General features: G+C 40.7%; 1 protein-coding gene across 2 annotated transcripts in view; it reads right to left on the bottom strand.

Moving 5' to 3' along the window:
* The window catches only part of LOC124605105, a 190263-nt gene that overhangs the window by 140600 nt on the left and 22044 nt on the right, over positions 1-27619 (bottom strand). For both annotated transcript variants that reach the window (XM_047136555.1, XM_047136556.1), the window contains exon 5: positions 17486-17687. In XM_047136555.1, coding sequence (XP_046992511.1) covers positions 17486-17687 — 202 coding nt within the window. The remainder of the gene's footprint in view (positions 1-17485; positions 17688-27619) is intronic.

The raw sequence follows: 27619 nt of genomic DNA, 5'->3' as shown, positions 1-27619 counted from the left end.
GCAATCAGTGACTAAGTAACACACGCAACCTACTTATGAAATGTGTCAGAGGTTGAAAGGGTGTTAAGCTCGAGATATTCAAGTGGTACCTGATTCGTGAAAACTTCGCAGTACAATTCAGATGACAGGTAACTGTGACATTTGTTCAGAGAAACATGACAGATTTTCTTGACACTTAAAGACTCACATACATACTTTTCTGATGTGTTTTCATGGATGGAATACTGAGAAGTCATTGGTTCAAATACAGATATTTTTTGCAAAAATATTATGAAAAGGAAAGTCACACTGCTCACTATATAGCGGAGATGCTGAGTCGCAAATAGGCACAACAAAGAGACCGTCACAAATAAAGCTTTCGGCCAGTAAGGCCTCGTCAAAAATAAGACGGCGCGCGCGCGCGCGCACGCGTTCACGCGCGCGCACGCGCTCACGCGCGCGCGCGCGCACACGCTCACGCACGCGCGCGCGCGCACACACGCTCACGCACGCGCGCGCGCGCACACACGCTCACGCACGCGCGCGCGCGCACACACGCTCACGCACGCGCGCGCGCGCGCACACACGCTCACGCACGCGCGCGCGCGCACACACGCTCACGCACGCGCGCGCGCGCACACACGCTCACGCACGCGCGCGCGCGCACACACGCTCACGCACGCGCGCACGCGCGCGCGCGCACACGCGCTCACGCAAGCGCGCACACGCGCGCGCGCACACGCGCTCACGCGCGCGCGCACACGCACTCACACGCGCGCGCGCACACGCACTCACGCGCGCGCGCACACGCTCACGCACTCACACACGCTTTTCTGAATTGCGCAGGTGGGAACTTGCCCTTTACTACCTCTTACATTTCTGTAACCCTCTTGGCCTCAACCTTCATTAGTCACTGTTCTCACCCATCCAGTCCCTTCCTCGTTCCCACTCCAGAACTACATAGCTGTTATTCCACCACGACACCCAGGCTTTTCACTTCTCTCCTTTCCTGCTACCCTTCTCCCCACCTCACCCCTGCCCTCTGTGTAACCTGCAGCATCTCACTGTCCATCACCCCTATCCTACAATCCCTCCTCTTCCTCGGCACCTGCCCCCTCGCCTCCTCCTTACCCCCACTCAGTCACCATTCCCATCATCCACTGGTGCTGCTGCTCGCAGTGTGGCTACAGTTCCCTGAGACACACACACACACACACACACACACACACACACACACACACACACACACACACACACACACAGTCTCAGGGAACTGTAGCCACACTGCGAGCAGCAGCACCAGTGGATGATGGGAATGGTGACTGAGTGGGGGTAAGGAGGAGGCGAGGGGGCAGGTGCCGAGGAAGAGGAGGGATTGTAGGATAGGGGTGATGGACAGTGAGATGCTGCAGGTTACACAGAGGGCAGGGGTGAGGTGGGGAGAAGGGTAGCAGGAAAGGAGAGAAGTGAAAAGCCTGGGTGTCGTGGTGGAATAACAGCTATGTAGTTCTGGAGTGGGAACGAGGAAGGGACTGGATGGGTGAGAACAGTGACTAATGAAGGTTGAGGCCAAGAGGGTTACAGGAATGTAAGAGGTAGTAAAGGGCAAGTTCCCACCTGCGCAATTCAGAAAAGCTGGTGTTGGTGGGAAGGATCCATATGGCACAGGCTGTGAAGCAGTCATTGAAATGAAGGATGTCATGTTTGGCATCATACTCAGCAACAGGGTGGTCCACTTGTTTCTTGGCCAGTTTGTTGGTGGCCATTCATGCGGACAGACAGCCTATTGGGTGTCATTTCCACATAGAATGCAGCACAGTGGTTGCACCTTACCTCGTAGATCACATAACTGGTTTCACAGGTAGCCCCACTTTCAATGGGACAAGTGATGTTAGTGACCGGAATGGAGTAGGTGGTGGTGATATGATGTATGGGATAGGTCTTCAATCTAGGTCTATTACAGGGGTAATGGTCATGAGGTAAAGGGTTGGGACCAGGGTTTGTGTACGGATGGACGAGTATGATGTGTAGGTTTGGTGGTTGCCAGAATATCACTGTGGGAGGGGTGGGAAGGATAATGAGCAGGAGATTGCTCATTTCAGGGCATGACAAGAGGTAGTTGAGACCCTGGCAGAGGATGTAATTCAGTTGCTCCAGTCCCGGGTGGTCTCTCATTTCATCCAGCTGCTCTATCTTTCTCCTTTCATGCTGCCTTTTCTTTACCCTACAAAGCTTACCCACTCTTTTCCTCTTTTCTTCTGCTGCTAACTTCGTGTTCCTTTGCAACATTCTCCATCTCGCTTCATTTCTCTCTTGACAAAGAGATCAGAAGGTTCTATGAAAGAACAAGAGATTTGTAGAAAGGTTTCCAACCATGAGCAGTTTTCCATAAGGATAAGGATGGAAATATAATTGGAGATAAATGTTAAGTCCTAGAAAGGTGGCAAAAGTATTTTACCAAACTGATTGATGGGAAAGAAGGGGATAAAGAAGAAGGAACCGTGACAGAGAATGGAAGGAAACATGACTCAGGATTAGAATCAGAGTTAGATGTAGAGGATCGGGAAGATGAAGTAGTACCAGAGCTAGAGGAAGTGAAGAATGTTATCAAGAGACTAAAAAAATAATAAAGCTGCAGGAGAAGAGGGCTTAAAGGCAGAATTTTTAAAATATGGGGGAAAGAAAATTGAGGAGGCAGTCCATGAATTGATAAAGGAAATATGGATAAAGTAGGTAATGCCTAAGGATTGGAACATGGGAATTATCTGCCCATTACATAAAAAATGGCAACAAGTCAGAATGTAGCAAGTATCATGGAATCACTCTCTTGGACGTAACATGTAAGATATTTAGTAAAATTTTAACCTCCAGACTTCAAGGGATGATAGAAGGGATATTGGGGGACTATAAGGCTCGATTTAGGAGGAACAGATCCACGATGGATCAGATATTTTTATTAAGACAAGTGCTAGAGAAGTTTTACGAGTATGAAAAGCAACTACATCAGTTGTACATTGATTTTAGGCAAGCGTACAACAGCCTACACAGGAAGAAAATTATACAGATCATGAAAGAATTTAGAATCCCACTAAAACTGGTCAATTTAACAAAAATGACAATGAAAGCAACAGTGTGTAAAGTAAGAATAGAGCAAGAGCTATGTGGTGAATTCCAAGTACGGCGGGGGCTACGACAGGGAGATGTGGCCTCTACAATGCTATTTAAATTAGTTTTAGAAAAGGTGATGTGGCAAATGACGATAAAACCAGGAGGAACAATACTTAATCAGCAAGTTCAAGTGGTAGCATATGCAGATGACATAGTATTAATGGCAAGGAATGTAAGGGCACCGAAGGGGAACTATGATGCAGTAGAGGAAGCAGCAAGAGAAGTAGGTATAGAAGTAAACATAGACAAAACAAAGTATATGGTGATGGGGGAGCCCAATATAAACGGACAAAAGAATTCAATAGTAAAGAATGGGAAAGAATGAGAAAGAGTGAAAATATTTAAATATTTAGGTTCTGTAGTAACAGAGGACAATAAAGTAGCAGTAGAAATTCAAGAAAGAATAGCAAGTGGAAATCGTTGCTATTTTGCCTTGCAGAATGTATTTTATTCCAGGAATGTTAGCAGGAATACAAAAATCAAAATAAACGTGACCGCATTAAGACCTATAGTAATATATGGATCAGAAGGCTGGGTATTGACATTAAAGGAGGAGAACCGATTATTGAGATAAGAAAGAAAGATACTGAGAAGGATTTTTGGAGCAGTGAGAGAGGAAGACGGCTGGAGAGCAAGGACAAATGTAGAACTACAAACACTTTTTGGACAGATGGATACTGCCGTTAAAATTAAGCAGGGAAGAATAAGATGGGCAGGACATGCACAGAGAATGCTAGAAACTTGGAGTCTCAAGAAAGTTTTCATGGGAAAACCTGACGGGAGAAGGAGAAGAGGTAGACCCAGGAAAATGTGGCTGGACGATATGGATGAAGATCTAAAGGCAATGGGAATAAGAAACTGGAGAAGGAAGGTGATGGACAGAGAAAAATGGAGGCAGGTGACACAGGAGGTCAAGGTTCTTCAAGGACTGTAGAGCCAACCAAGAAGTAGTAGTCCTGAGTGGTACAGAGTTATGAGGGGAATGCTCCTTTGTGGCTGACTGTGGGACTTTTGGGATGTAAGACTGCAGTTGTGTGTGTGTGTGTGTGTGTGTGTGTGTGTGTGTGTGTGTGTGTGTGTGTGTGTGTGTGTGTGTGCCTATTGTTGATGAAGGCCCTAATGGCCAAAAGCTATATCTGTGACAGTTTTTCTGCTGTGCCTATCTGCGACAGTTTTTATCAGAGAAAATTTTTTGGGCCATAAACCATTTCAATTCAATTTCATACTCCACCAGTGTGGAGTGATTATGCTGAAGTGTGCAGCAATTATGAATGCATAGGGAAATAGGTATGGTAACAGAAATTGTTTGTTAACTTGGTTCAAATGGCTCTGAGCACTAAGGGACTTCACATCTGAGGTCATCAGTCCCCTAGAACTTAGAAGGTCATCAGTCCCCTAGAACTTAGAACTACTTAAACCTAACTAACCTAAGGACATCACACACATCCATGCAGAATTTGAACCTGCGACCATAGCGGTCACGCGGTTCCAGACTGAAGCTCCTAGAACCGCTTGGCCACACCGGCCGGCTGTTAACTTGTCCAGCAGTAATCATCAACAATAATCTGTCTATAATATAATAGAGGGAAACATTCCACCTGGGAAAAATATATCTAAAAACAAAGATGATGTGACTTACCAAACGAAAGCGCTGGCAGGTCGATAGACACACAAACAAACACAAACATACACACAAAATTCAAGCTTTCGCAACAAACTGTTGCCTCATCAGGAAAGAGGGAAGGAGAGGGAAAGACGAAAGGATGTGGGTTTTAAGGGAGAGGGTAAGGAGTCATTCCAATCCCGGGAGCGGAAAGACTTACCTTAGGGGGAAAAAAGGACGGGTATACACTTGCACACACACACATATCCATCCACACATATACAGACGGTGTCTGATGAGGCAACAGTTTGTTGCGAAAGCTTGAATTTTGTGTGTATGTTTGTGTTTGTTCGTGTGTCTATCGACCTGCCAGCGCTTTCATTTGGTAAGTCACATCATCTTTGTTTTTAGATATAATCTATCTTTATTCACATCTCACATCACTTGAGTAAACTTTATTAATATTGACATAGCATGTCTCAAGTGCCTGGAACTTATATCGAACAATATAATGAAATAATGTTATGCAGTTGCAGTTTGTGCACAGTATGCGCAGACTTCTATTGAAGAACAATTTGATAAACTTAACACAGTTAAAACAGACTTCTCAAAAATTAACACTTTTTTATAAGTGTATTGTATAACATCACACAGTTAGTGAAAAATTTTGTTATAGTGAGAATGAACTTCCTAGCAGATTACAGCTGTGTGTGGGAGTAGGACTCAAAATTGGAACCTTGGCTTTTCACAGACAAATGCTCTACTGACTGAGCTATCCAGGCATGCCTCATAACCCATCCTCACGGTTCTGCTTCCACCAGTACCTCTCTCCTTTACTTTCCAAACTTCACAGGGTGTCTTCTGTGCACCTTGCAGGGCCATGCCAGGAAGTTTCAAATCAGTGCACACTCCAGTGCAGAGTAAAAATTCATTCTGGACACAAGCCCTATGCTGCAGCTACCCATACCTGCACAATATCCTTTCTTACAGGACTGCTAGTCTTGTAATTTATGTTGAAGGACATCTGTAAAGCTTCGGAAGTAGAATAGAGGTGCTGAAGGAGGTGCAGTTGTGAGGATTAATCAAGCATCTTGCTTTGATGGTACAGTCAGTAAGGCATTTTGAAATGTTCTTCTGTATTCAGCAGGTTGGCACTGTGCAAACTATGTGATATTTCAGCAAAATGACTGGTTTCCATCTTCAGGCAGTCCTCATGACTGACTGTCTTTTGCAGGGCATGGTCTTCTGCAATTCCTTCCCTCCCTCCTGCTGCCAATCATAGGCCCATCACACCTGGATGTGGCCTGCTGAGGTGGTGAGAGGGGAGGAGTGCACTGGTGGGACATGATCTTTAATCTCCCCCCCCCTTTCTCTCTCTCTCTCTCTCTCTCTCTCTCTCTCTCTCATTCTCATGCATACGCCATCCTCCACACACAAGTGTGCATGCAACATACAATAATGGCAAATATATAAAAAAAAAAAAATTACCTGCAACTGACTGACTGATTAAAGGTACACCAAAGGTACATTTATGTGATTACACACACACACACACACACACACACACACACACACTGAACAACTTATTGACTGCTACAGCTATATCAAGTGTCGACTAAGGTTTGTGGTTTTGCATATGGACTGAAGACATTTAAACAATTTCCCATAGCATTTTCTTGTTCCATTCCTGATACAGTCAAAAGCGGATTGCAACATAAGTGGGAGTCAGCTATATCATATAAAATGTTTCATGAAACTTAACATACATCTCAAGGGACAATCCTCACAATTCATATCCATTAAACTGCAAGGTAAAGACGTCTCACAACTGTGACAAAATGATTTGATCAAATGTTGGCTGAGGTTCAGAAATATTTTGATTTTGATTCTTGTAGAGGCTTTGTATTGTAAAATCAGTGCCCTTTATGTGTACATCAAAGACGCAAAAAAAGTTAAGACAGGGCTGAGGACAAGCCAAGAATAAGAGGAAATTATGGTTAAATTTAAAAGTTCCTTTTTAGGTCTTGGAACAGAGAATCTTCCTGTTCCTAACTGAAGCATGAAGGGCAAAATAAAACAATACACTGCACTTATACGAACTACTTTATTTTTTAATGTCAACACATAATGTCTGACAATATAACTTCAAGCATGAGATGTGATTTTACTTTACTTATTTAAAATAATATTCTGCAACAATGAACACATTAAAATATATTTGGAGGAATGAATAATGCAATTACATAAGGAAATACGCACATGAAAAACAACTGTAGTCAAGTATTTAACAATGGGGTGACAAAGCGCTGTGAACCAATACAGATCAGCAATGCCAAGTGCAGCAGAAGATACCATAGATGAATCAAGATCTTATGAAGTATTAGATTACATCGATAAGAATCAAAATGGTATAAAGAAAACACAAATAAAAAAGGGTATCTACAAATATTAACTGACAAATTTTTTCTGATGTCACACCACAAAAGAAATCTTATCTCTGTAGTGTATTTTGTTCATTAACACTGATTTGGCTGCAGAGTGTAAAACCTGGCACACACATCTGATCATCATTTATTTCTGTCACAAGGACATCGTGTCTACAGGCAGTCACAAGTTAATGTAACTTACCTCATAAGCTACCAACAATCACTATACTGCACTGGAATGATCATCATATACTTATCAATATCAATTAAGCATGTCTATTTTCCTTCACTGCCAAAGCAATAACTGATTGAAGAACGCAATATCAAAAAGGGACCTACATCCTATTACATATATTTTGGAAGAATTAGAGTAAACTAGGGTAACAATATGAATTTTGACAGTCTACTACTCAGCACATAGGGGAAGTGTAGAGAAGTGTGCAAGCACAGTTAGAAGTACACTGCTGGGCATTTTTTAGCTATCAGTACTAGAGTGTCTGTTGTGTGGTGTCTGTTGCATGTCAGGCTAATATGTTCAACAGTCAATTAACTGTCATGGCTGCGAAGTCTTTTGTGGCTGTCATCATCATCATCATCATCATCATGAATCAAAATAATTCCATCTTTGACACTTCATAAAATAGCGAAAACCCTTTCCAAAACATTAAACTCTTCATAACAGCAAAGAGGTGTCTTATTTGTTATTAGTTCTATGGCTTGCATCACTGGAATTAATTGCAATGGGAGTTCAGAGGCTTTTAGATAAAAAGTCTACCTCATTTGCACTATACCATCTGCTATTTACATTTTTAATAATATAAATATAGATTTACTGCTGTATTTATTCTTATTTTAAACATGACTATGCATTTCATTGGTCATGTCGTCATTATCAGGTGAATCACTAAGTAATTTTTATCTAATTCATACACAACTAGCAATTTGGACAAAAAAGTTAATCTAATTCAGTCAACTACTTCACAAATTACTCAGACTAAAATGCTATCAGTAAACAGTGTCAACATTTGTGTACGTGTAGCACAAGTCTATTTGTAATTCTTAGAGAATTAATATTTGTAATTATCTTAAGATATGATTAATAACATAAACCTACCAAAATCTGTAGAACTATGTTAGTAATTTTCATCATAGTTGCATTATGCTTTAAAATTAAAATAATTACTCTCAAAAGATATACTATTATGTATGTACACATAGCATTAATGTACCTCAGTACCTTTGAAGACTCACAAATATTTAGAATGTTTTGCGACACATCTTTGCATTCCAATGGTAGAGGACAAATGAAAGGCTGTCAGTCAATGGCCTATACTTCCTAATTAAGATTCAGGTAGAATCATGCATACACTTTTATTGGTGACTCAAGGGATCAATCTGAGAGGTGGGGCAAGTGCATACCACCCCAGAGGAGGGGTCTGTCACAGGCCCTTGTCTAAATGCTCATTTCACAGCTAATTTGCTGAGCCTAGTGACTTTGTGGAACTTGTTGTCATCCTTAACAAGTTTCTTCCATCTGCTGCAGTCTTCAGTGAGCTCCTACCATCAGACACAGTTAATATTACATATGTTCCTATCATCCCTGATGCAACAGTTACAGCACAATGCAGATCTTCCAGGCAGTCTCTTGACACATACTACCTCACATAGAAGTGTGTGACAGGGGAGTTGGGAGTGATCCATATGAGGCAAGTGTCCTAGACACCACAGTAACCTTCTTTGAGAGTGGTGGTGATACTCAGTAGCTCCACAGTGTTCAGGGCCATCTCATTTGTCACATGGTCCCTCCTTGTTATGCCTAGAATATTTCTTAATCTCTGCAGATCAAAGGTGTTGAGCTTACATTCTTGTTTAAACATGATGACCAGGTCTCAGCACCATAGAAAAGGGTGCTCAGAACAGATACTTGTCAGACGAGTATTTTTGTAGTTACCTTGTTTGTTGTCCCATACTCTTGTGTGGAGCTTCCCAAAAGTATTCACTGCTTTACCTGTACTCATGTTTATATTTTGTTGTCCAGAGAGAGATCTTCTGACACTAGTGGGTTAAGGTAGCAGAATTTATTGACTACATTCATAAAGGAGCCATTAATTCTTATCACAGGCTTATCCAAATGTACTTGTGCCAAGGACACAGTCTTCTTTTCATTCATGGATAGAGAGAAAAAGCTTGCATACAGCAGCAAATTTGTCCATTAAGCCATTGTAGATTGTCTTGAGTATGTGTTACGGATGCTGCATGGTCAACAAATACAATGTTTCTCACAAGTAAGTCCTCACAATATGCCTTGGATCTGAGTAGTGAGATGTAAACTTCAGCCCTAGTAAGTAGATAGATGCCCAGGTTTGTTTTCCTGAAGCAACTTTGAGAAGTAATGAGAGGAATATCCCACACAAAACAGTGACTAGTACACAGCCTTGATGAAATCCCCTTTGCACAACACAAGTATACGATGTGTTTCCTCCAAATATCACAGTGCCCTCTGTATCAATGTGGAAAGATATCACCTTCAGGACTTTTAGACGCTACCCTACCTTCACTAGTAAAGTATACAGTCTCTCCATACCATATGTCTCAAATGCCTTATTTAGATGGATGAAAGCAATGAACAATGATGTCTTCTGTTTATTTTTCCTGAATTTGTCTGAGTGTGAAAATCAGATGAATAATAGATCGCATAAGTCAAAACCCACCTTAAGACTCGGGATACACATTCTCAGCAAACTTCCCCAGTCTGTCCAGCATCACACACACAAACACTTTTCTGATAATACTCAGTAACGAAATTTGGCAGTAGCAATTGCAATCACCACATATGTATTTACCTGCAGTAATAGAAGATCGTAGAGCACTGGGAGAGGTGGTGCCAATTTGGCTCATTTGTGAGGATAATGTCTTTAGCAGGAAATTTCTCCCATTTAACTCAACAGCTCTCTGAAGCTATTCCTTAGTAATCACAGTGTCCAGTGTAGAGAGATAGCAACTGGGAAAATTCCTCTATTGTTGACCAGCAGTGAGTAGAGGCTGCAGTAATGTTCCAATCACTGTTGCAATTGTTGATTCCAATCTGTGATGACTGTTGTATCAGTCTCCTCAAGTGGGGCAGTTTCCTTAGGGGTTGGGCCCAATAACCTTTTTAATACCTAAATACACTCCACTGACGTTCCTAGTACTGGCACACTCCCTTAAACATATGTAAAGTTTATCCCAGTACACGTCAGCGTAGTTACAGATGATGCTCTGATGGCTTTGCTTAGATTCCAATGGCAAGCACTGCAGAAATTTGAGTACACGCTGACGGTTGCCTGAGGCTTAGAATCACAGAGGGGTTTCAAGATAGCATTATTCTTGGGGAAAAAATCCTAGGATTAGGCCTCCATGGAAAAAAAAAAGTAGTGGTGACCATAACAGTAAGAAGTGCCTTGATCTTCTGCCAGTCTTCAGCAATGGGTGCATTTATGCTCCATAAATCAACTTCCTTTTGGATTATCCCAAAATATTTGCCAGGTCACAGATTCTTCAGTTGTTGTAAAGACTGATCTTGGTTCTGCTATATGTTTCAGTAGGGCAATTTTTTGAGGGACAAAGCACACTTTTGTCACTACTAGCATATGAACTGTGTCAAAACTGATACTGTGGAAAGAGCACAAATGGTAAAAATGGGTGAGGTCTTTCCTCTTAGTTAAAATAAGAGCTAATTGAGGCATGTGTTTGGAGTGGTGCATCCGGTCTTCAAGCATGTTAGAGATGTACAGTTGGCACTTGGCATAAAATTCATGCAGCTGTAAATCAATCTCATTCATCTTGCCCACTTCATGTATGCCTAGGCAGTTTGATCAAACACAGAATGATGTCCGATATGGGCACTGGAGTCATCTAGAATAAATAGACTATTCCCAGCATGCACTCCCTGCACCAATTCACTGAGATATTTGTAAAACTGATCCTTTAAGTCCACAGTCGAAGTCAGTCTTGATGTGTATAAAGCTATCAGTGTCATTGGTCTGCTGCTAACTGACAAAAGCAAAGTCATAAAGCTTTCCGAGATCCCAGTGGAGCATTCAGTGGTGCGCAATAGATTGTTGCAAACGGCAAAGCCAATTCCGTCTCTTTTAGGACAGACAACATCTTTTTCATTTCATAAAAATGTTGCAATTATCCTCATGAGTTGAACCCTCATCTGTTAGCTCGATTTCCTACAAGGCTGTAATAGTAATATTAAGCCCAGCTAATTCCAAGTCAATGATAGCTGGTTTGCACAGATCTTCCAAGTTCCCAAAGGTGTCTGGGAAGCCTTCTTCATAATCTGGCTATACCACACTCCAAAACATTGAGAGGTAGGTGTATACTACTTTTTTTTGTTTGAACAGGTGCCAACATTATATCAAAGGCCTCTAGTAAAGTTAGTGTTCTTTACACCCGGACAGAATGATCAGCACCAAGCTGGGCCAGTAACCAATTGTCTGGTGGATGCCCAGCTTGAAGCAGGTGGTGATTGGCCGGTGGACCTACAATGGGCTCTCCAGCTGTCAGTAGCAATCCCAGGCACCAACTCTTTCTTACATTTGTGCTGAGGGTAAACTGCCTCTACCCATACTAATTCCAAATGGTAGCTGGTGGAGAGAGCATCCTCTTGGTGGATGCTAATGTGCCTAGGAAGCATTATATATGCCAGTGTCCTTGTCCGCTACTCATGTTGCCCTCTTGCCCTTGGTGACTGGTCCTCCAGGAGTGACAATGTGTTTAAGGGAAATGGAAATTCCAAGAACTGGTTTAGAGGTGTCCTCCTCTTGTGGGAATTTTATACCCATACTGATGAAGTTCATATCTCTGAAGCAAAGGGAAGAATGTGGTTGGGATAGGCAGCAGAAGTAGATATAACTAGCAGAAACACCTACACAAAGATTAAACAGAGATTTGGAGGAAAGGGAAGCAACTGTATTTATATCAAGAGCTCCGATGATAAAGCAGTACTGAGTAAAGAAGGGATAGGAGGAAGAAATATAAAGCTCTTAACAATGTTGACTAGAATAGAGTCTTTGAAATTCTGAACACAGCAGGGATAAAATTCAGGAAGTGAAAGTTTACATACAGTTTGCACAGATATCAGACTGGAGTTATAAAAGTTGAAGGATGTGAAGGGTGAGCAGTGGTTGCAGTCCATCTCCAATGTTATTCAAGCGGTACATCGCGGTAGCAATAAAGTATAAACTAAACTAAACTCTGTCTGGACAGGAAGGCTCAATGGTACCAACCGGCTGCCGTGTCTTCCCCAGCCACAGGCGTCACTGGATGCAGATATGGAGGGGTATGTGTTCAACACACCACTCTCCCATCTGTATGTCAGTTTACGAGACCAGAGCCACTACTTCTCAATCAAGTAGCTCAGCAGTTTGCCTCACAAGGGCAAAGAAAAATCTGAAGAAGGAATTAAAGTTCAATGAGAAGAAATAAAACCTCTGAGGTTTGCCTATGACATTGTAATTCTATCAGAGACAGCTAATGACTTGAAAGAGAAGTTGAATGGGATGGATAGTATCTTGAAAAAGATATTATGAGATGAGCATCAACGAAAGTACAACAAGGGTAGCAGAATACAGTTGGATTAAATCAAGTGACGCTGAGGGAATTAGATTAGGAAAAGAGACATGAAGCAGTAAATCAGTTCTGCTATTTGAACAGCAAGATACCCGAGGCTGCCTCAATCAGAGAGGACATAGAAAGGAAAACAGTTCTGAAAAAGAAAAATTTGTTAATGTCTAATATAAATTAACTGTTTGGAAGTATTTTCAGAACCCACCAGTCTGGAGTGTAGCCTTGTGTGGAAGTGAACTGTGGACGATAAGCAGTTCAGTCAACAAGCAGACAGAAAGTTTTGAAATGGACTTAGGAAGAAAGCTGAAGATTTGCTCACTAGATTGGATAACTAATGAGGAGGTAATGAGTTGAACTGGTGAGAAAAGAAATTTATAGCCTTGACTAAAAGAAGAGAGAAGGGATCGGGTGATAGGACACATCCTGAGGGATTCAGGAATTTCAAATTTGGTATAGGAGGGAAGTTTTGGAGGGGGGGGAGGGGGGGGGGGAGGTAAATTGTAGAGGCAGGACCAAGGTATGAATAAAGTGCACAGGTTGAAATGGATGTAGGTTGCTGTAGTTATTCAGAGTTGAGGAGGCTGGCACATGACAGACTGATGTGCAGAGCTGCATAACCATCTTCAGACTGAAGAGTACGACTGTGCCAAACACACGTGGTGTGCTACAGCAGCATATAGAAAGTGTATTAATGCAGATACGCAGTGATTTCCACTTTCATATAGCTGTAGAAATGTACATAACTTTCAGTGCTGTAAATAATGGTATTTCTTCACCAGTGAAAAACATCGTGAAAACTTCTTAGCATTATCACTGTCTGCTGATTAGATGACATGTGTATCACATGTAAATTCCTAAATTTAAAAATATCTCAGTCCACCTGATGATGATGGTGTTTTGGTATTGGTATTTTCTCTGCAATGTGTGTGTGTGTGTGTGTGTGTGTGTGTGTGTGTGTGTGTGTGTGTGTGCGCGCGCATGCAGGATTGTCACTGAATTTCAGCACTTAGTACTGAAAACACATTTATTACCAACATCAATGTACGGTCAGACCAAAACTGATCTCCTGGATGGATAGTGCAGCTATTTATACAAACACTGAATATACCAGGATGTTGCTATTTATACAAACATTGCATTTTCCAGACTACACAAACATTACAAACATAAGATATTTCAATCACCTTCCAGAAATTATAGATTCTAAATAACAAATAATTACAGGTGGTCTAGTTTAAATTGGCGACACACAGTACGCCAGCTAAACCCCTTTGCAACAAAGTTTGTGGCAATAGTTAGTGGATATCCTCCACATTAAACCACTGTGCTCACAATTATCTCCTTCACTTACCTTTAAACACACATTACAACTGTTGTGTTTCATTTACACTTTAGGTCTTCTTATTCATTTTCCCTGAATTTGTTTTTGGCTGGGTTTTCGATGTTCTTAAATGTTTCAAACTTTAGATAATAACTGTAGTCCACTGAATATGCTTAGTTTCATTCCTAGTCTTCGTAAGTTTATTTCCATGAAAATTTCTGAATATGCTATTAAAACTCAAGAGCTTTATCCTAACTTCCTCAATATCTTAATTTTGTCCATAGTGTTCCACTGATACTTCCTGTCCAGTCTTTATACGATTATCATGCATTTTTCAATACTCTTTCCTTGTTTACTATAAAATAACTGCTGGTCACTATAGTTTTGGAACCTCTAAGTCAAAGATTAACTGAACATTGCTAATTAACATGAGGGATACTTGGGGGGGGGGGGGGGGGGGATAAGAGTAGTTTAAATAAAAATATTTCTTCTGCTCACTCACACTGGACCAACACAATGCCACAAGCACACATCAGAAATAAAGAAAAGAGGTTTACTAAATGTGTAACAAGTTTCTTCTAAAGCCTACCTTTGTCCACTCTCACGGCTTATGAGATTAAGTTTTATACACATATCACTTGCTGTTTACACCATAAGGTGAAATGACAAAGATTTCTCTACTTTCCCCATTCACAGAGTCGCAATGTAAAGAAATAATACTTTATATGTTCCTGCAATCAGCAGGGAACACAATGCATGTTTCTTCAAGAACCAATAGTAATATGTAGCAAATGGAAAAGATTAATTCAAAAGTATATATAGCTAAAGACTAAAAGCCAGAACTTTGTTACTAGCTCACTTCACTTATCCCAACAGTAAGATACATTGCAATGTAAATAATATTTATTTACTAGTCTCCTCTCTCAAAACTTAAAGTTAAAATTTTAATAGCCAATATAAAAGAAACAAAATATATTTTTGCCACTTCTTACACATTACATTCTTAATAACTGTAAAATAAATATGAAAGATACTTTAATATTCCATGTTGCGTTTAGCATTATACCCCTCTCAAGAAGAATATCTAGTGAATACTTCACAAGCAGTTAATTATCATCAGTACTGCAAGCAATTATTTATAATATTTTATACTAACTTCATTTTAGTCATCTAATTAGGTTAATTTACCTTATTTTTTCTTGAAATTAAGCTACTGCAATGCCAATCAAGTGGTAGAAAATTGTTTAACAGTTTTGAAATAACAGCAATTCCAGTGTAAAAACAATAAACATACATGAGGAAAAGGAACCAACTGCCTACAGCTGTTTGGTGGGTGGCACATACATAAAAGTAACTGTGTGTGTGTGTGTGTGTGTGTGTGTGTGTGTGTGTGAGAGGGAGGGAGAGAGAGAGAGAGAGAGAGAGAGAGAGAGAGAGAGAGAGAGAACTGGGATAGTGGAAGGGAGATGATTGGTGAGGCAAGCAGTTAGTGGCGCGGGAACTTTGTTTTTGGAGTAGCTTGACATGATATTATCTGTGATTCTTTGTTTTCTCCTGGCATGTTAATTAACTGAATAGTCCCACTGCGTGCTGTCATTTCAGTGCCCAACGAGGGCAATAATTCACCGATCAGACATCAGGAGGGAGAGAGGGGAATGGGGAAAGGAAAGGATGGAAAGAGTAAAAGACAGAGGAAGAACTTGTTCAAAAGTTGAAGAGTGCCATTACCTGACAGAGACAAGAAGAAAGTGCATAGAGATGGAGGTAGGCACATAGACAGGGAGTTAGGAATAAGCTCATAGGCAGGGAAGTAGAAAGGGAGGGAGCCTGGTGGTAGGAACTGAGAGAGAGAGAGAGAGAGAGAGAGAGAGAGAGAGAGAGAGAGAGAGAGAAAGTTAGTTCCTAGGAGGGTGGCAGTTTCGGAAGGGAGGTTGGAGGTAGAAGAGGGAGAGTTAATTCAATCATCTGAGGCCGCCCCGGGGAGTGAGGTACCCCCAATTAATTTATTTTGTCAAAAATTGATTGTTTTTGTTGTTATACTTCCTCAATGCTGTTCACTTAAAAAATTGTTTTTAAATGTAATCTCAAATTTACTGTCCTTAAATTAATACATGACCTATAAAAGTTGTGCTATTGAACAAAACATAATGTTAGGATTATAAATTGCAATATTCCCCTGTAGGAACTGTTCTTGCATTGTGAAACCGGAAAAAGAAAACAGAGAATACGAGTCACATTGACAGTTGTAAGGACAGTCTATGAAGGAATTGCTACTGTGACAGAATAGAAAGCAAAGAAATATATTTCTCAAACAACAAAACAATGAATAAGTCTGAAAGTCATTCATCTAGTAAAAACAATTTGTATTGAAGGGACTTCAAAATAAAAAGGAAGAGCACAACCTACATTTTCTTTCTTTGTATGCTGGAAACAATTACAGGAGGGCACAATACCATGGGAAGAATACCGCTAGGGTCATCATTTAGCATATATGTACGGAGACAGTTGTCTAATAAGAGGAAACTAAGAATTGCATGAGCTGTCACTATAATACAAGACTACACGCTTTGTAGAAATTTGAACACGCCAATCATGGGAAAACTATAAACAGGAAGACATTTGTTCAAGTCCAAAAACCAATATTCACCCGCCACTTTTTGAGTACATATTTGTACACACTGTAATGTAACCTTTATCTACAGTAATCTTTAATCTCCAGAAATGCCTTCCACTGATTTTCTCTGTACTATATTGAATCTATCAGCAGTCTTTTTCTTTCTTTAGGAAGCTATCAGCATCATGTTACTCAATTCTCCTGACACAAATCTGTCTCATTCACTATGCCATGAGCTATGATCGGCGAAGTCAAAAATTATGCTGTAACTGAGTTATTATAAGGCTCAGGTTTGGCTTTGTTAACAATAAGGGATACATTTTGTTTTTGAAATGGTTTTATAATTATTGTTTACATAACAGGTGATCTGTTTCTTTCCTGTTTATTTCATATTTTCTGTTTCCTATCTGAAACTTTGTATTCCGTTCTATTTCAGAAACCACAAAATTATTCCAGCTATTGTTTAACTTACTTTTTCCCTACAACTGACAATGTTTATTATACACTTTTAGCAACTTTTGTATGGGCTGTAAATCGTGGCAGAATGTGACCTATGTAAGGGGAATAAATGAACAACATATCCACACAACATGCCATATTTACATATGCAATGGCAATAATGTTACATGACTGTTGAAAATTAAGCATATCATATAGGTGCTGTGCTACCAATAAAGCTACTGATGGCTGACATGGATTTTTTTTTTTTTTAACAAACCCTACAAAGAATTGAAGGAAGTTACACGTTAATAGTTACACACCTTGAACCTCATAACATCTTCCATTTTTGCTGTTTTTCCATCACTAACACAACTTTGAAAGAAGCTAGGGGCAACAGAAACGCCAAGTGCTTCTGACGTCATGCCAGTGCGAGCACGCTCTGCATTAGTTGCAATGACACGAAATGTTCCAAAAAGAAGAACAAGCAGTCGTTGTGTATGTTCAGGAAGTGATGTAATAAGCCTGTAACAATCAAAGTAGTTCAAGTTTTTAGTACTTTTTACCATCTCTACTACCTGAGCACATATAGTTCTTATAGACATGTGTGAACATTTACATACAAACAAAGTTTTCAATAACAGAACTTTTTAACACAGCACAAGCAATGGATGGCAGAAGAACTATATTACTGATAGCAAAGCTAGTGGTCACATGAGGGCATGCTAAAAAGTAATGTCTCAAAATTTTTTATTAGAAAACTCTTAAAGCTTTTTAAATAAATCAAACATTATTAACATCTTTATTCTTCATGTCTACATACTTACAGCCAGCCACTAGACAGGTCCAAATTGTAGCATGTGACAAGGCAGTGTATAACATAATTACGTTGGTACACGAGGAACAGTGTGCTGTAATTGAGTTTTGAATTCAAAGAGTCTGTCCATATATGGATCACCCTCTTCTTCAGCATGACAATGCCAGACCTCATACAAGTGCTGCGACACCTGTAACAATCTGACACCTTGGGTTCACTGTTATCGATCATCCTCCATACAGTCCGAACTGATTTTACCTGTTTCCAAAACTTAAAGAACATCTTTGAAGACTTTAGTTTGATAGCAATGAAGCAGCACAAGTAGAAGAGAAGCTGTGACTCTGTCAACAAAATCAAACATTGTACAGTGACAGTATCAACCAATTGGTCTCTCATTAGCAGAAATGTGTTTTGACACTAGAGTGATAACGTTGAAAAATAAAGTATCTTGACATGTAGAATAAAGATGTAGAATGTTAATAATGTTTGTTTTATTTAAAAAAGCCTTATGAGTTCTCACATAAAAAAATTTGGTAGCATTACTTCACTTTCTAGCACACACTCAGTTTTATTAATGACCCGTATAAATCCTTCTGTCTGATAATTTAATTTGAAGTTGTTCTCTTGAGATAAATTGATAAACTGGACCTCTATAATCAGCAATCAAGCACAAAATTGTATATGTATTTCAAACCTGAAGTAGGCACAAGATATTTCGATAAGCAAACATTCACATCCGGTCTATCTGAACCAAAGCTAAAACACATTACATAAGACTATTATTTAAAATATACATTTTTATTCCTTTTTAAACGTATAATAAAGATTTCATTGATGTTTTCACGCTTTTTTATTTCCAAATAACTGATTTTCAACACGAAGTTTCAGTAACCTTTTAAGACAGAGGCATATTTTACATGTTACATAAATTGTTCATCACTTGTCATCTGCAAGTCCTGTGCAGATCTCCTTAGTGTGCTTGTTACACACGTTTATAACAAATCACAAATACTATGGAACACTTGCTGTTATTTGTAGTTGCATTTAGGTGACACCATTTTTTCTAGATAGAGATAGCTGGTCCTGTTCTTCATATCCTTGCATAGTGGCACCAATTCCTCTCCCTACTAGATAAAGCCAATGAGCTCTTGGGCTGACAAGATGCAGGTCCCATCTTTGGGAGTGACTGATGGACGTCCTGCGACTGACAATCCCGGTGCAGGAGTGAGAGGGGGCTGTCAGTGCGGGTTGCATCTCCAGATGCAGTGGCGGCTACAGCAAGCTTGGCGGTAAACAGCTCACCGAATCTTCTGTTGACAAACAACCTCCTAAGGTAAGGCAGGGGCCATACATGACCTACAAAGAACATCCGTGAATATGGTGGCCAAATACGCAGGATGCCACCCCTGCATATACTACAGTCGTGCCCCCTCAAGGGGGGTAGAACATCAAATAGGCCAACTTGGAGCAGGAGAGGCACCACAGGACATTTTAATTTCAACTGTCTATACTTTTACAAATAAATTCATAAAACTTACTCAGCATGACCAGGAAGGATTCAGGATTCCCACTCACAGCAGTGGAAGCTCAAACACATAACAAAATAAAATTTTTTTCCATGTGAAATTTCATCATTTTTTCACTTACTATTGGCTGCATTTGTTGTTATAGGTACACTTTTCTTCATAAGTAAGAGAGATTCTTCAATGAATTTTGCACAACTTACAAACCATATTTACAGGTGTATGAAACTCTAGAATTTATTTAATTTAAGAAAAAATGAATGAGCTGTTACATTTTAAACTTCATGTTTAGAAAAATTCAAATTTTTTAGTTAATTATCTCAATTTTTACCATAGTTTTTAATAGACTTGGAAAATTCTAGAGTTTTATACACCCGTAAGTATGGTTTGTACGCTGTGCAAAATTCATCAAAGAATCTCTCTTAGTTCTTCCATTATTTAGTTCTTATTTATGTAAGTAAGCAGTAATGCCAAGAGCTCAGCTCATAAAATTTCAGAGAATTTCCAGAAGTCACTGCACTGGTCTGTGAAGATCTCACTGGTTAGCCACCTGTAACTGGATACTGTATTTACTTTCACACACAGAATCTTTGGAGCCTGTTGTAGTGCAAGTACAGTAAAGTGACTCACGGATGCCCCAACCAGCAACATAGATTTTCACAAAATAAAAACAGGTCATAAAGCCTGCAGACTTGTCAGGAAACATCAAGAAATTAATGTCTGAAAATCCTAGGGCAATATTCAATACACACACTCAAATCAGTAACTTCTGGAAGGTAAAAATGCTTTTCCTGTTATATTTTCATGAAATGTTACACTTCTTGAAATTGAGATAACATTAATCTGAAACTATGTACTGAAAAATTGACTGTAAATGAAGCAGGCTGTAACGGTGGCCACCATCAGTACAAATTGTTGCTAAACAATAAACATATCCCTACTTATTAAGTCTCCAAACTAGAATAAGTCATAATTGTTGTATAAGATTATGAAAAGATTTTCCCTCCAAGAAGAAGCACTATGGTCACAGAATCTCTAGCACGCCATCACAGTTAGAAAAAACTTTTCGTAATACATTTCCTAAAGTACATTAAACAAAAGAAACAGTCTTTCACTTCATATTTTGTATGTGTGAACCTCAAATAAGTTCTCTCAATACCAGGATTAACACTAACACATCACATTACACTACACTACACACCAAGCAGCCACGAGAGAGACTGGAACAAAACAACAGGACAATCCGGGGGAAGTTATCCAGACAAAAGAAGCACACTGGGTCCACATAGGGGAATGTCAACTGGCCGCTGCAAGCAGCAACAGGAAGGTCAGGTGTAAGTAGAGATGGTGGCAGAGTATCCAAGGAACCCCAACCCAAGGCCTGGAAGAACACGTAATGGGATCAATGGTGCCAGTGAAAATGGCCAGCCAACACCAGGACAGCTGCAAAGGTGGTAATGGGGGCAATGGCATCAAGAGGGCTGGCCATTACAAGGCTGGCAATGAGTATGGAAGAGGTGAGAGGTGATGCGAAGGCTGCAGCGAGGGCTGGGAATGATTTTGTGAGGGTTAGCTGCAGCAGGGCTGGCAGTGACTGGAGGGCCATGCCGCAGCAGGGCCAACAGTGACTGGAGGGCCATGCCGTGGCTGGACCGGCAGTGACTGGAGGGCCATGCTGCAGCTGGACCGGCAGTGACTGGAGGGACAGCCGCGGCTGGGCGGGCAGTGACTGGATGGCCGGGTGCGGCAGGGCCGACAGGAGAAAAGGTGTTGGCATCAACAGGGCTGGTGGGGACAGGAGACCAGCTACCACTCGGCTACCGAAATGAGAATAAGCATCCAATGCTGTGTGTGCAAGGGTTAGGCTGATACCAGAGGGACTTCTGTCACAGAACTCTGTAATCTAAACTGAGTGCCTCACAATGTGACAACATTGCAAACAAACTTGGTGGAATGTGGCCTAGCTTGACACACACTAAACTCCTGGATGCACCATCTGAACGCTGGTCCTGGAACTCAGTGGGAAGGATTGTAGAACCTGCGTGAGCAGAGCATTACTCTGCAGCAGATCCGGATTTGCCTGGCTCAAGAATGGAAGGGTATGATGCACTAATGGCTCTGGTGATTGAACAGAATGGTAAGCAGAAAACATTCAGTCTTGCATGACAATATCTTGCAATGAACTGGAACTTGAACATACACAGAAATCTGAGAAATACACCAAGGAACCACTGAAAATCATGCAGACCATCAATGTCAAGGAAGAGAATACACATTGGAACAACACATGAATGGAGTTCCTGAACTATGCTGAAAAGAGAACATTGCCAAGAACTTGCAACTACTAAGAAAACTGGAACACTAATTCAGATGCCCGTTTACCAAAATAAAGCCAACCACACAAGTGAACACAGATTCAGAATCCAGAAGATCTAGGTACAGCCTGTCACAACACAACAGCATGAATATGCTGCTCTATCAAGATGAATGAACACACAAGAGAAAATGTATTTGTTTGATAAACATATGAACACTAAGAATAATGAAGTCCAGCTCCAGCAAAAATGAATGAAGACACACCAGGAAACACTGAAAGACACATGAAGACACAGCATCATCATCCATGTTCTGCCCGTGCAGTGTCACCCTGGGAAAGAGGACCGGCTATGGCTGCATTGTCTGGATGAATCACAATACAACACAGTAGTATTAGGCTCGGCATCAAAGAGGACAGTGGCTCAGTGATGAGTGAGGCCAGGAGCTGGTGCTGCAGCCAGCAAACCTTGAGCAGTCGCTGGAGTGGGTAAATCATGAGCAGCCTCTGTTCTGAGAATCCACACCATCAATGAGTCATACGTGTGAGAATCAGACTTGTTGCCACTGTGATATATGGAGGATGAGGGAAGAGCACTGTAACACTAAACCATTATCCTTGTCACTGCTGCTATATCCTCAATCAAGTGTTAAGAATGGTAGTGACTGCATACACATGATACATCTATCTGCTTATTAACCATCGACTAAACTCAGTACAGATTTAGAGAACGAAGTCCACAGTTGAGAACAAGTGAAAATCCATCTTTATGACATGTAGTGGGTGCCCACTGTGTCGTAGTCCACTATCACTGAAAGTGGCGATAGCCCTTTGGGTACTGATTATGATCAACGGCGCTATATAACATGGCTGTTAGCTCGTAGGCTGTTGAGACACAGCGAGCGGGAGCGAGTGACAAGACGTACAGCATCTGATGATCCTGATGAAGGCATGAGACAGCGCTGTCTGATGGGTAGCAGCAACTGGCGTTGTGGTCCGAAGCATTGACCCCAGGCCACTGATTGTCTGTCTGGGGCCCAGAAGGGGAACTTATCAAAAGGCTGAGCGGTGACCTAACTACCTGCCCCATTGGAATATAGGTGCAGTGTCATGTGGACATGTATGTGTGGAGACGCAATTAGCTACCTGTGACTGCAACACTATTTACCATGACCTGCACACCACGTATTGGTGCAGCTTGCACCCCCAGACACAGTGGTAGCTGCAGGAGTGTTGTCAGTAAACAGTTCCGCATATCTTTTGTTGGCAAACAACCTCCTGAAGTAAAGCAGCTGTACCTGGCCCAAAAGCACAGCCATGAGTGGTGTGGCTGAATATGCAGGGACACAGCTCTGCACACATTGACATGACAAAGACATGGGATACCTCCTATTATAGTGTCGGACCTCCTTTTGCCCGGCATAGTGCAACACCTCAATTTAGCATTGACTCTGTAACTCTTTGGAAGGCCCCTGCAGTAGTATGGAGCCATATTGCGTCTATAGCCATCCGTAATTGCGAAAGCGTTGCCAGTGCAAGATTTTGGCAATGAAGCGATCTCTCGATTGTGTCCCATAAATATTCAATGGGATTCATGATGGGCAATTTGGGTGGCCAAATCATTTACTCAAATTGTCCAAAATGTTTTTGAAACCAATCGTGAACAATTGTGGCCTGGTGACATGACTCATTGTCATCCATAAACATTCCATTGTTGTTTGGGAATATGAAGTCCATCAATGAATGCAACTGGTCTCAGTTGGTTCAGCTGGACCAGAGGAGCCAATCCATTCCATGCAAAGCACAGCCCACACCATTATGGAGCCATCACTAGCTTCCATAGTGCCTTGTTGGCTTTGTGGAGTTTACGCAACACACCAACACTACCATCAGCTCCAACCAACTGAAATGACTCAACCAACAAGGCCACTGTCTTTCAGTTACTAGGGTCCAAACGACACTGTCACAAGCCCTAGAGATGTGTTGCAGGCAATGTTGTGCAGTTAGCAAAGGCAGTAGTGTAAGTCACCTGCTGCTTTAGTGCACTACTGCCAAATCACCGCATTGTCCTAATGGATTCATTCGTCATATATCTCACATTGATTTCTGTTGTTATGTCACGCAGTGCTTCTTGTCTGTTAGCAAATGCTACTGCTGTCTGTCGTTAAGTGAAGGCAGTTGGCCACAGCACTGTCCGTGGTGAGAAGTAATGCCTGATTTCTGAAATGGTCTTCCATGTGTCTGGCTCCAACTACCATTCTGTAGTCAAAGTATGTTAATTCCCACTGTATGGTCATAATGACATTGGACACATTTTCACATGAATCACCTGAGTACAAATGACAACTCTGCCATACTGCAGCACTCATGCTAGTATTTGTTAAGAATACTTTTGTCTTTTCTGAAAAATGCATATATTGAAAGTTATCTTAATTCAAAATTACTGCTGTCTTAAGAATCGAGAAAAAAGAAGGAAAAAGTTGCACGCATATACTTAAGACTAACTCTGCCTTTGTGTGTAGTAGCAGAGAACTGAAAGAACATAGGAATGATCTTGCATATGTAAGGACCTATAGAAAATTTTGCAATAGAAAGAAAAATAAGATGTGTGAAATACTGGGGCACATGAGGAATAACACAGAGGCAAGCAAAATGTAATACTGTATAACCCTGTTTTTATGTCCCCGGAATTGACATTTTCCCGCCATTTATGACATTTTTTATTGCTTCCATCAAATTGTCTATGTCCACAACGCTAATTCGTAACTGATTTTGCATTAACATATTTATAGTTTTCCTGCAATTTACAGTTTATGAAAAATTTTTCATGGAGAAAAAACTGATGTAATGGATGCAAAATGACTTTGGTATAGTGTTGGTCATCAATTAGTGTTTACAAACATTATGTGGTTAAATTTCTTGACACTAGGGTGCTTACTCAGTGGATCTGAACCAGTAAATGTGTAAACATTGGAACAATTCATGCCATATTTCCTGACTTTGCCATACTCTACTTGGCATGGTGGCTGATGGGAGTAACTGGGTTTGTTTGAATAAAGATACCATGACCAGTCACAATCATTTCCAAACTGCCTCTACTGCGCACCTTTGTTAAACTACATTCAGCCCATTTCTTGTTTGGCCACCAGTAGCACTAGTTGAAACCTTCACTAACTTTACGTTGCTCAAATGGTTTTGGTTTAAACACAGCACCAGTTACTTATTTTTTCGCTCTTAGCAAGACATGTATCGAGAATTTATTCTCATTGCCAAGAGTAATACTTACATATGTATTTTTTGTTTCGCAAACTAACAGTGTGAGTGAGAGTGAATACGTGTGGATTTCCACATAACTGAGGAGACACGGTACTTGATAACCTCGAAAAGATGACTACAGTGCAAGAGGTACAGAACAACACATATGCAAACACCATACAAAATACTTATGTTAATATTTTCAGCTGTCAATGAGAAAAAATTCTCGAAACGTATCACGCTAAGCACAAAAAAATATGTAATTGGTGCAGTATTTTATTATTTAAATACTGAATAACAGCAGCAGACTTTCCAAAATCATTGATTATGATGTATGAAATTAAGTCACAAGTTTCTACTTCTCAGACAGTTACCAGTTCCAGTTACACCAGAAGTTTTCATTGGATAATAAACCTTTATTAGATGATAAACACATCCCTGACAAGTATTTGGATGCCCATTATATACATATAGCATACATAATGTGCAAAATTGCAAAGGGGGATCATATATGTAGCTTTTCACAATATATATAAATGACCTAGTAGATAGTGTCGGAAGTTCCATGCGGCTTTTCGCGGATGATGCTGTAGTATACAGAGAAGTTGCAGCGTTAGAAAATTGTAGCGAAATGCAGGAAGATCTGCAGCGGATAGGCACTTGGTGCAGGGAGTGGCAACTGACCCTTAACATAGACAAATGTAATGTATTGCGAATACATAGAAAGAAGGATCCTTTACTGTATGATTATATGCTAGCGGAACAAACACTGGTAGCAGTTACTTCTGTAAAATATCTGGGAGTATGCGTGCGGAACAATTTGAAGTGGAATGATCATATAAAATTAATTGTTGGTAAGGCGGGTACCAGGTTGAGATTCATTGGGAGAGTCCTTAGAAAATGTAGTCCATCAACAAAGGAGGTGGCTTAGAAGATCCAAAGAAGAGCGGCGCGTTTCGTTGCAGGGTTATTTGGTAACCATGATAGTGTTACGGAGATGTTTAACAAACTCAAGTGGCAGACTCTGCAAGAGAGGCGGCGCTCTGCTTCGCGGTGTAGCTTGCTCGCCAGGTTTCGAGAGGGTGCGTTTCTGGATGAGGTATCGAATATATTGCTTCCCCCTACTTATACCTCCCGAGGAGATCATGAATGTAAAATTAGAGAGATTAGAGCGCGCACGGAGGCTTTCAGACAGTCGTTCTTCCCGCGAACCATACGCGACTGGAACAGGAAAGGAAGGTAATGACAGTGGCACGTAAAGTGCCCTCCGCCACACACCGTTGGGTGGCTTGCGGAGTATAAATGTAGATGTAGATGTAGATGTAAAAACATTATTACACACATTTTACATTTCCTGCCCTTTAAACCATTTTTTTAAGTCCCTTGGAAAGTGTATAAGTGGTGTTTCACTGTATTTGCAGGCCGCCTCTGGCATTATGTACAAAAGGGGAACATCAAAATGGCAATGTGCTTTAAGCAGGAAGTGGGATAGAGTCGTAGAACCTCGTCTTTACTGTTCCAGTTACTGATTAATGAAATACTGATTAATATGAGAGGAGTAGTGAGATAAAAATTATGGGGTGGGGGGTGGGGGAGGGAGACGATAATAACATAAACAATCTCAGAATACAGTGTTGTAATGACAGGAACAAAACGCAACTTATTTTGATCCAACACAGGCAAAATTGGGGCTACAAACAGCAAAATCTGGAACAGAAATATCATGAATTGTTACAATTATAGAACTTTCTTTAAGTTAAATGCAAAATGGTTGAAAAATGAAAACTGTGAAATTACGAAATGCAAACTGGTGAAATTCAGAGGGCCTCCCTGATGCAATATATTATGTTATACAGCAGCAAAATGTGGCAAGAAAGAAAGAAAGATGGAAACTATTCTAATGTTCTAATACAAGGTGGCGCACAAAATGTTTACCATTTTGTTTTTGAATATAAACTTTATTGTCAATACAATCTGAAAGGAACATATACTACAATGAAGAGCCGTCCATTGAGATTTGTTCTAACTCAGCACATGCTCAATATGTCCCCCATTTCATTTCCTAACTTCCTTTAAACGAACACTGAAGTTAGTGTGTGAAGTTAGTGTCTTCCGTAATTTCACTGCAAGCTTGAAGAATAAGTCTTCTGAGCTCCATTAAATCATGTGGATGTTTCGGGAAAATTTTTTCCTTTAGGTACCCCCAAAGAAAAAAGTCACATGGATTGAGGTCCGGACTATTGGGGGGCCAATTTTGTCCATCATTGAAGCGACCTGGAAACCTGAATGAAATGATCCGCATGTTGAAATGCTCGTGTAAAAACTCCAATACAGTGTTTGCAGTATGTGGCCTTGCCCCATCTTGCATGAACCACTGCATGTTGAAGGGCAAGGCAGCAGCAAGAAGATGTGGAATGAAGCTATTGCGAAGCATGCTCAAATAACGCTCACTGTTCACCGTTTATTCAAAGAAAAAAGGGTCCAATAAGTCCGTGACTGGAAATTGCTGCCCACACTGTAATCCTCGGAGCATAATGTTGATGTTCAT

Source organism: Schistocerca americana, chromosome 3 (genome assembly GCF_021461395.2).
Source record: "Schistocerca americana isolate TAMUIC-IGC-003095 chromosome 3, iqSchAmer2.1, whole genome shotgun sequence".
NCBI lineage: Eukaryota > Metazoa > Arthropoda > Insecta > Orthoptera > Acrididae > Schistocerca > Schistocerca americana.
Note: the sequence above shows the minus strand (reverse complement) of the source record. Positions and strands in the feature narration are given on the sequence as shown.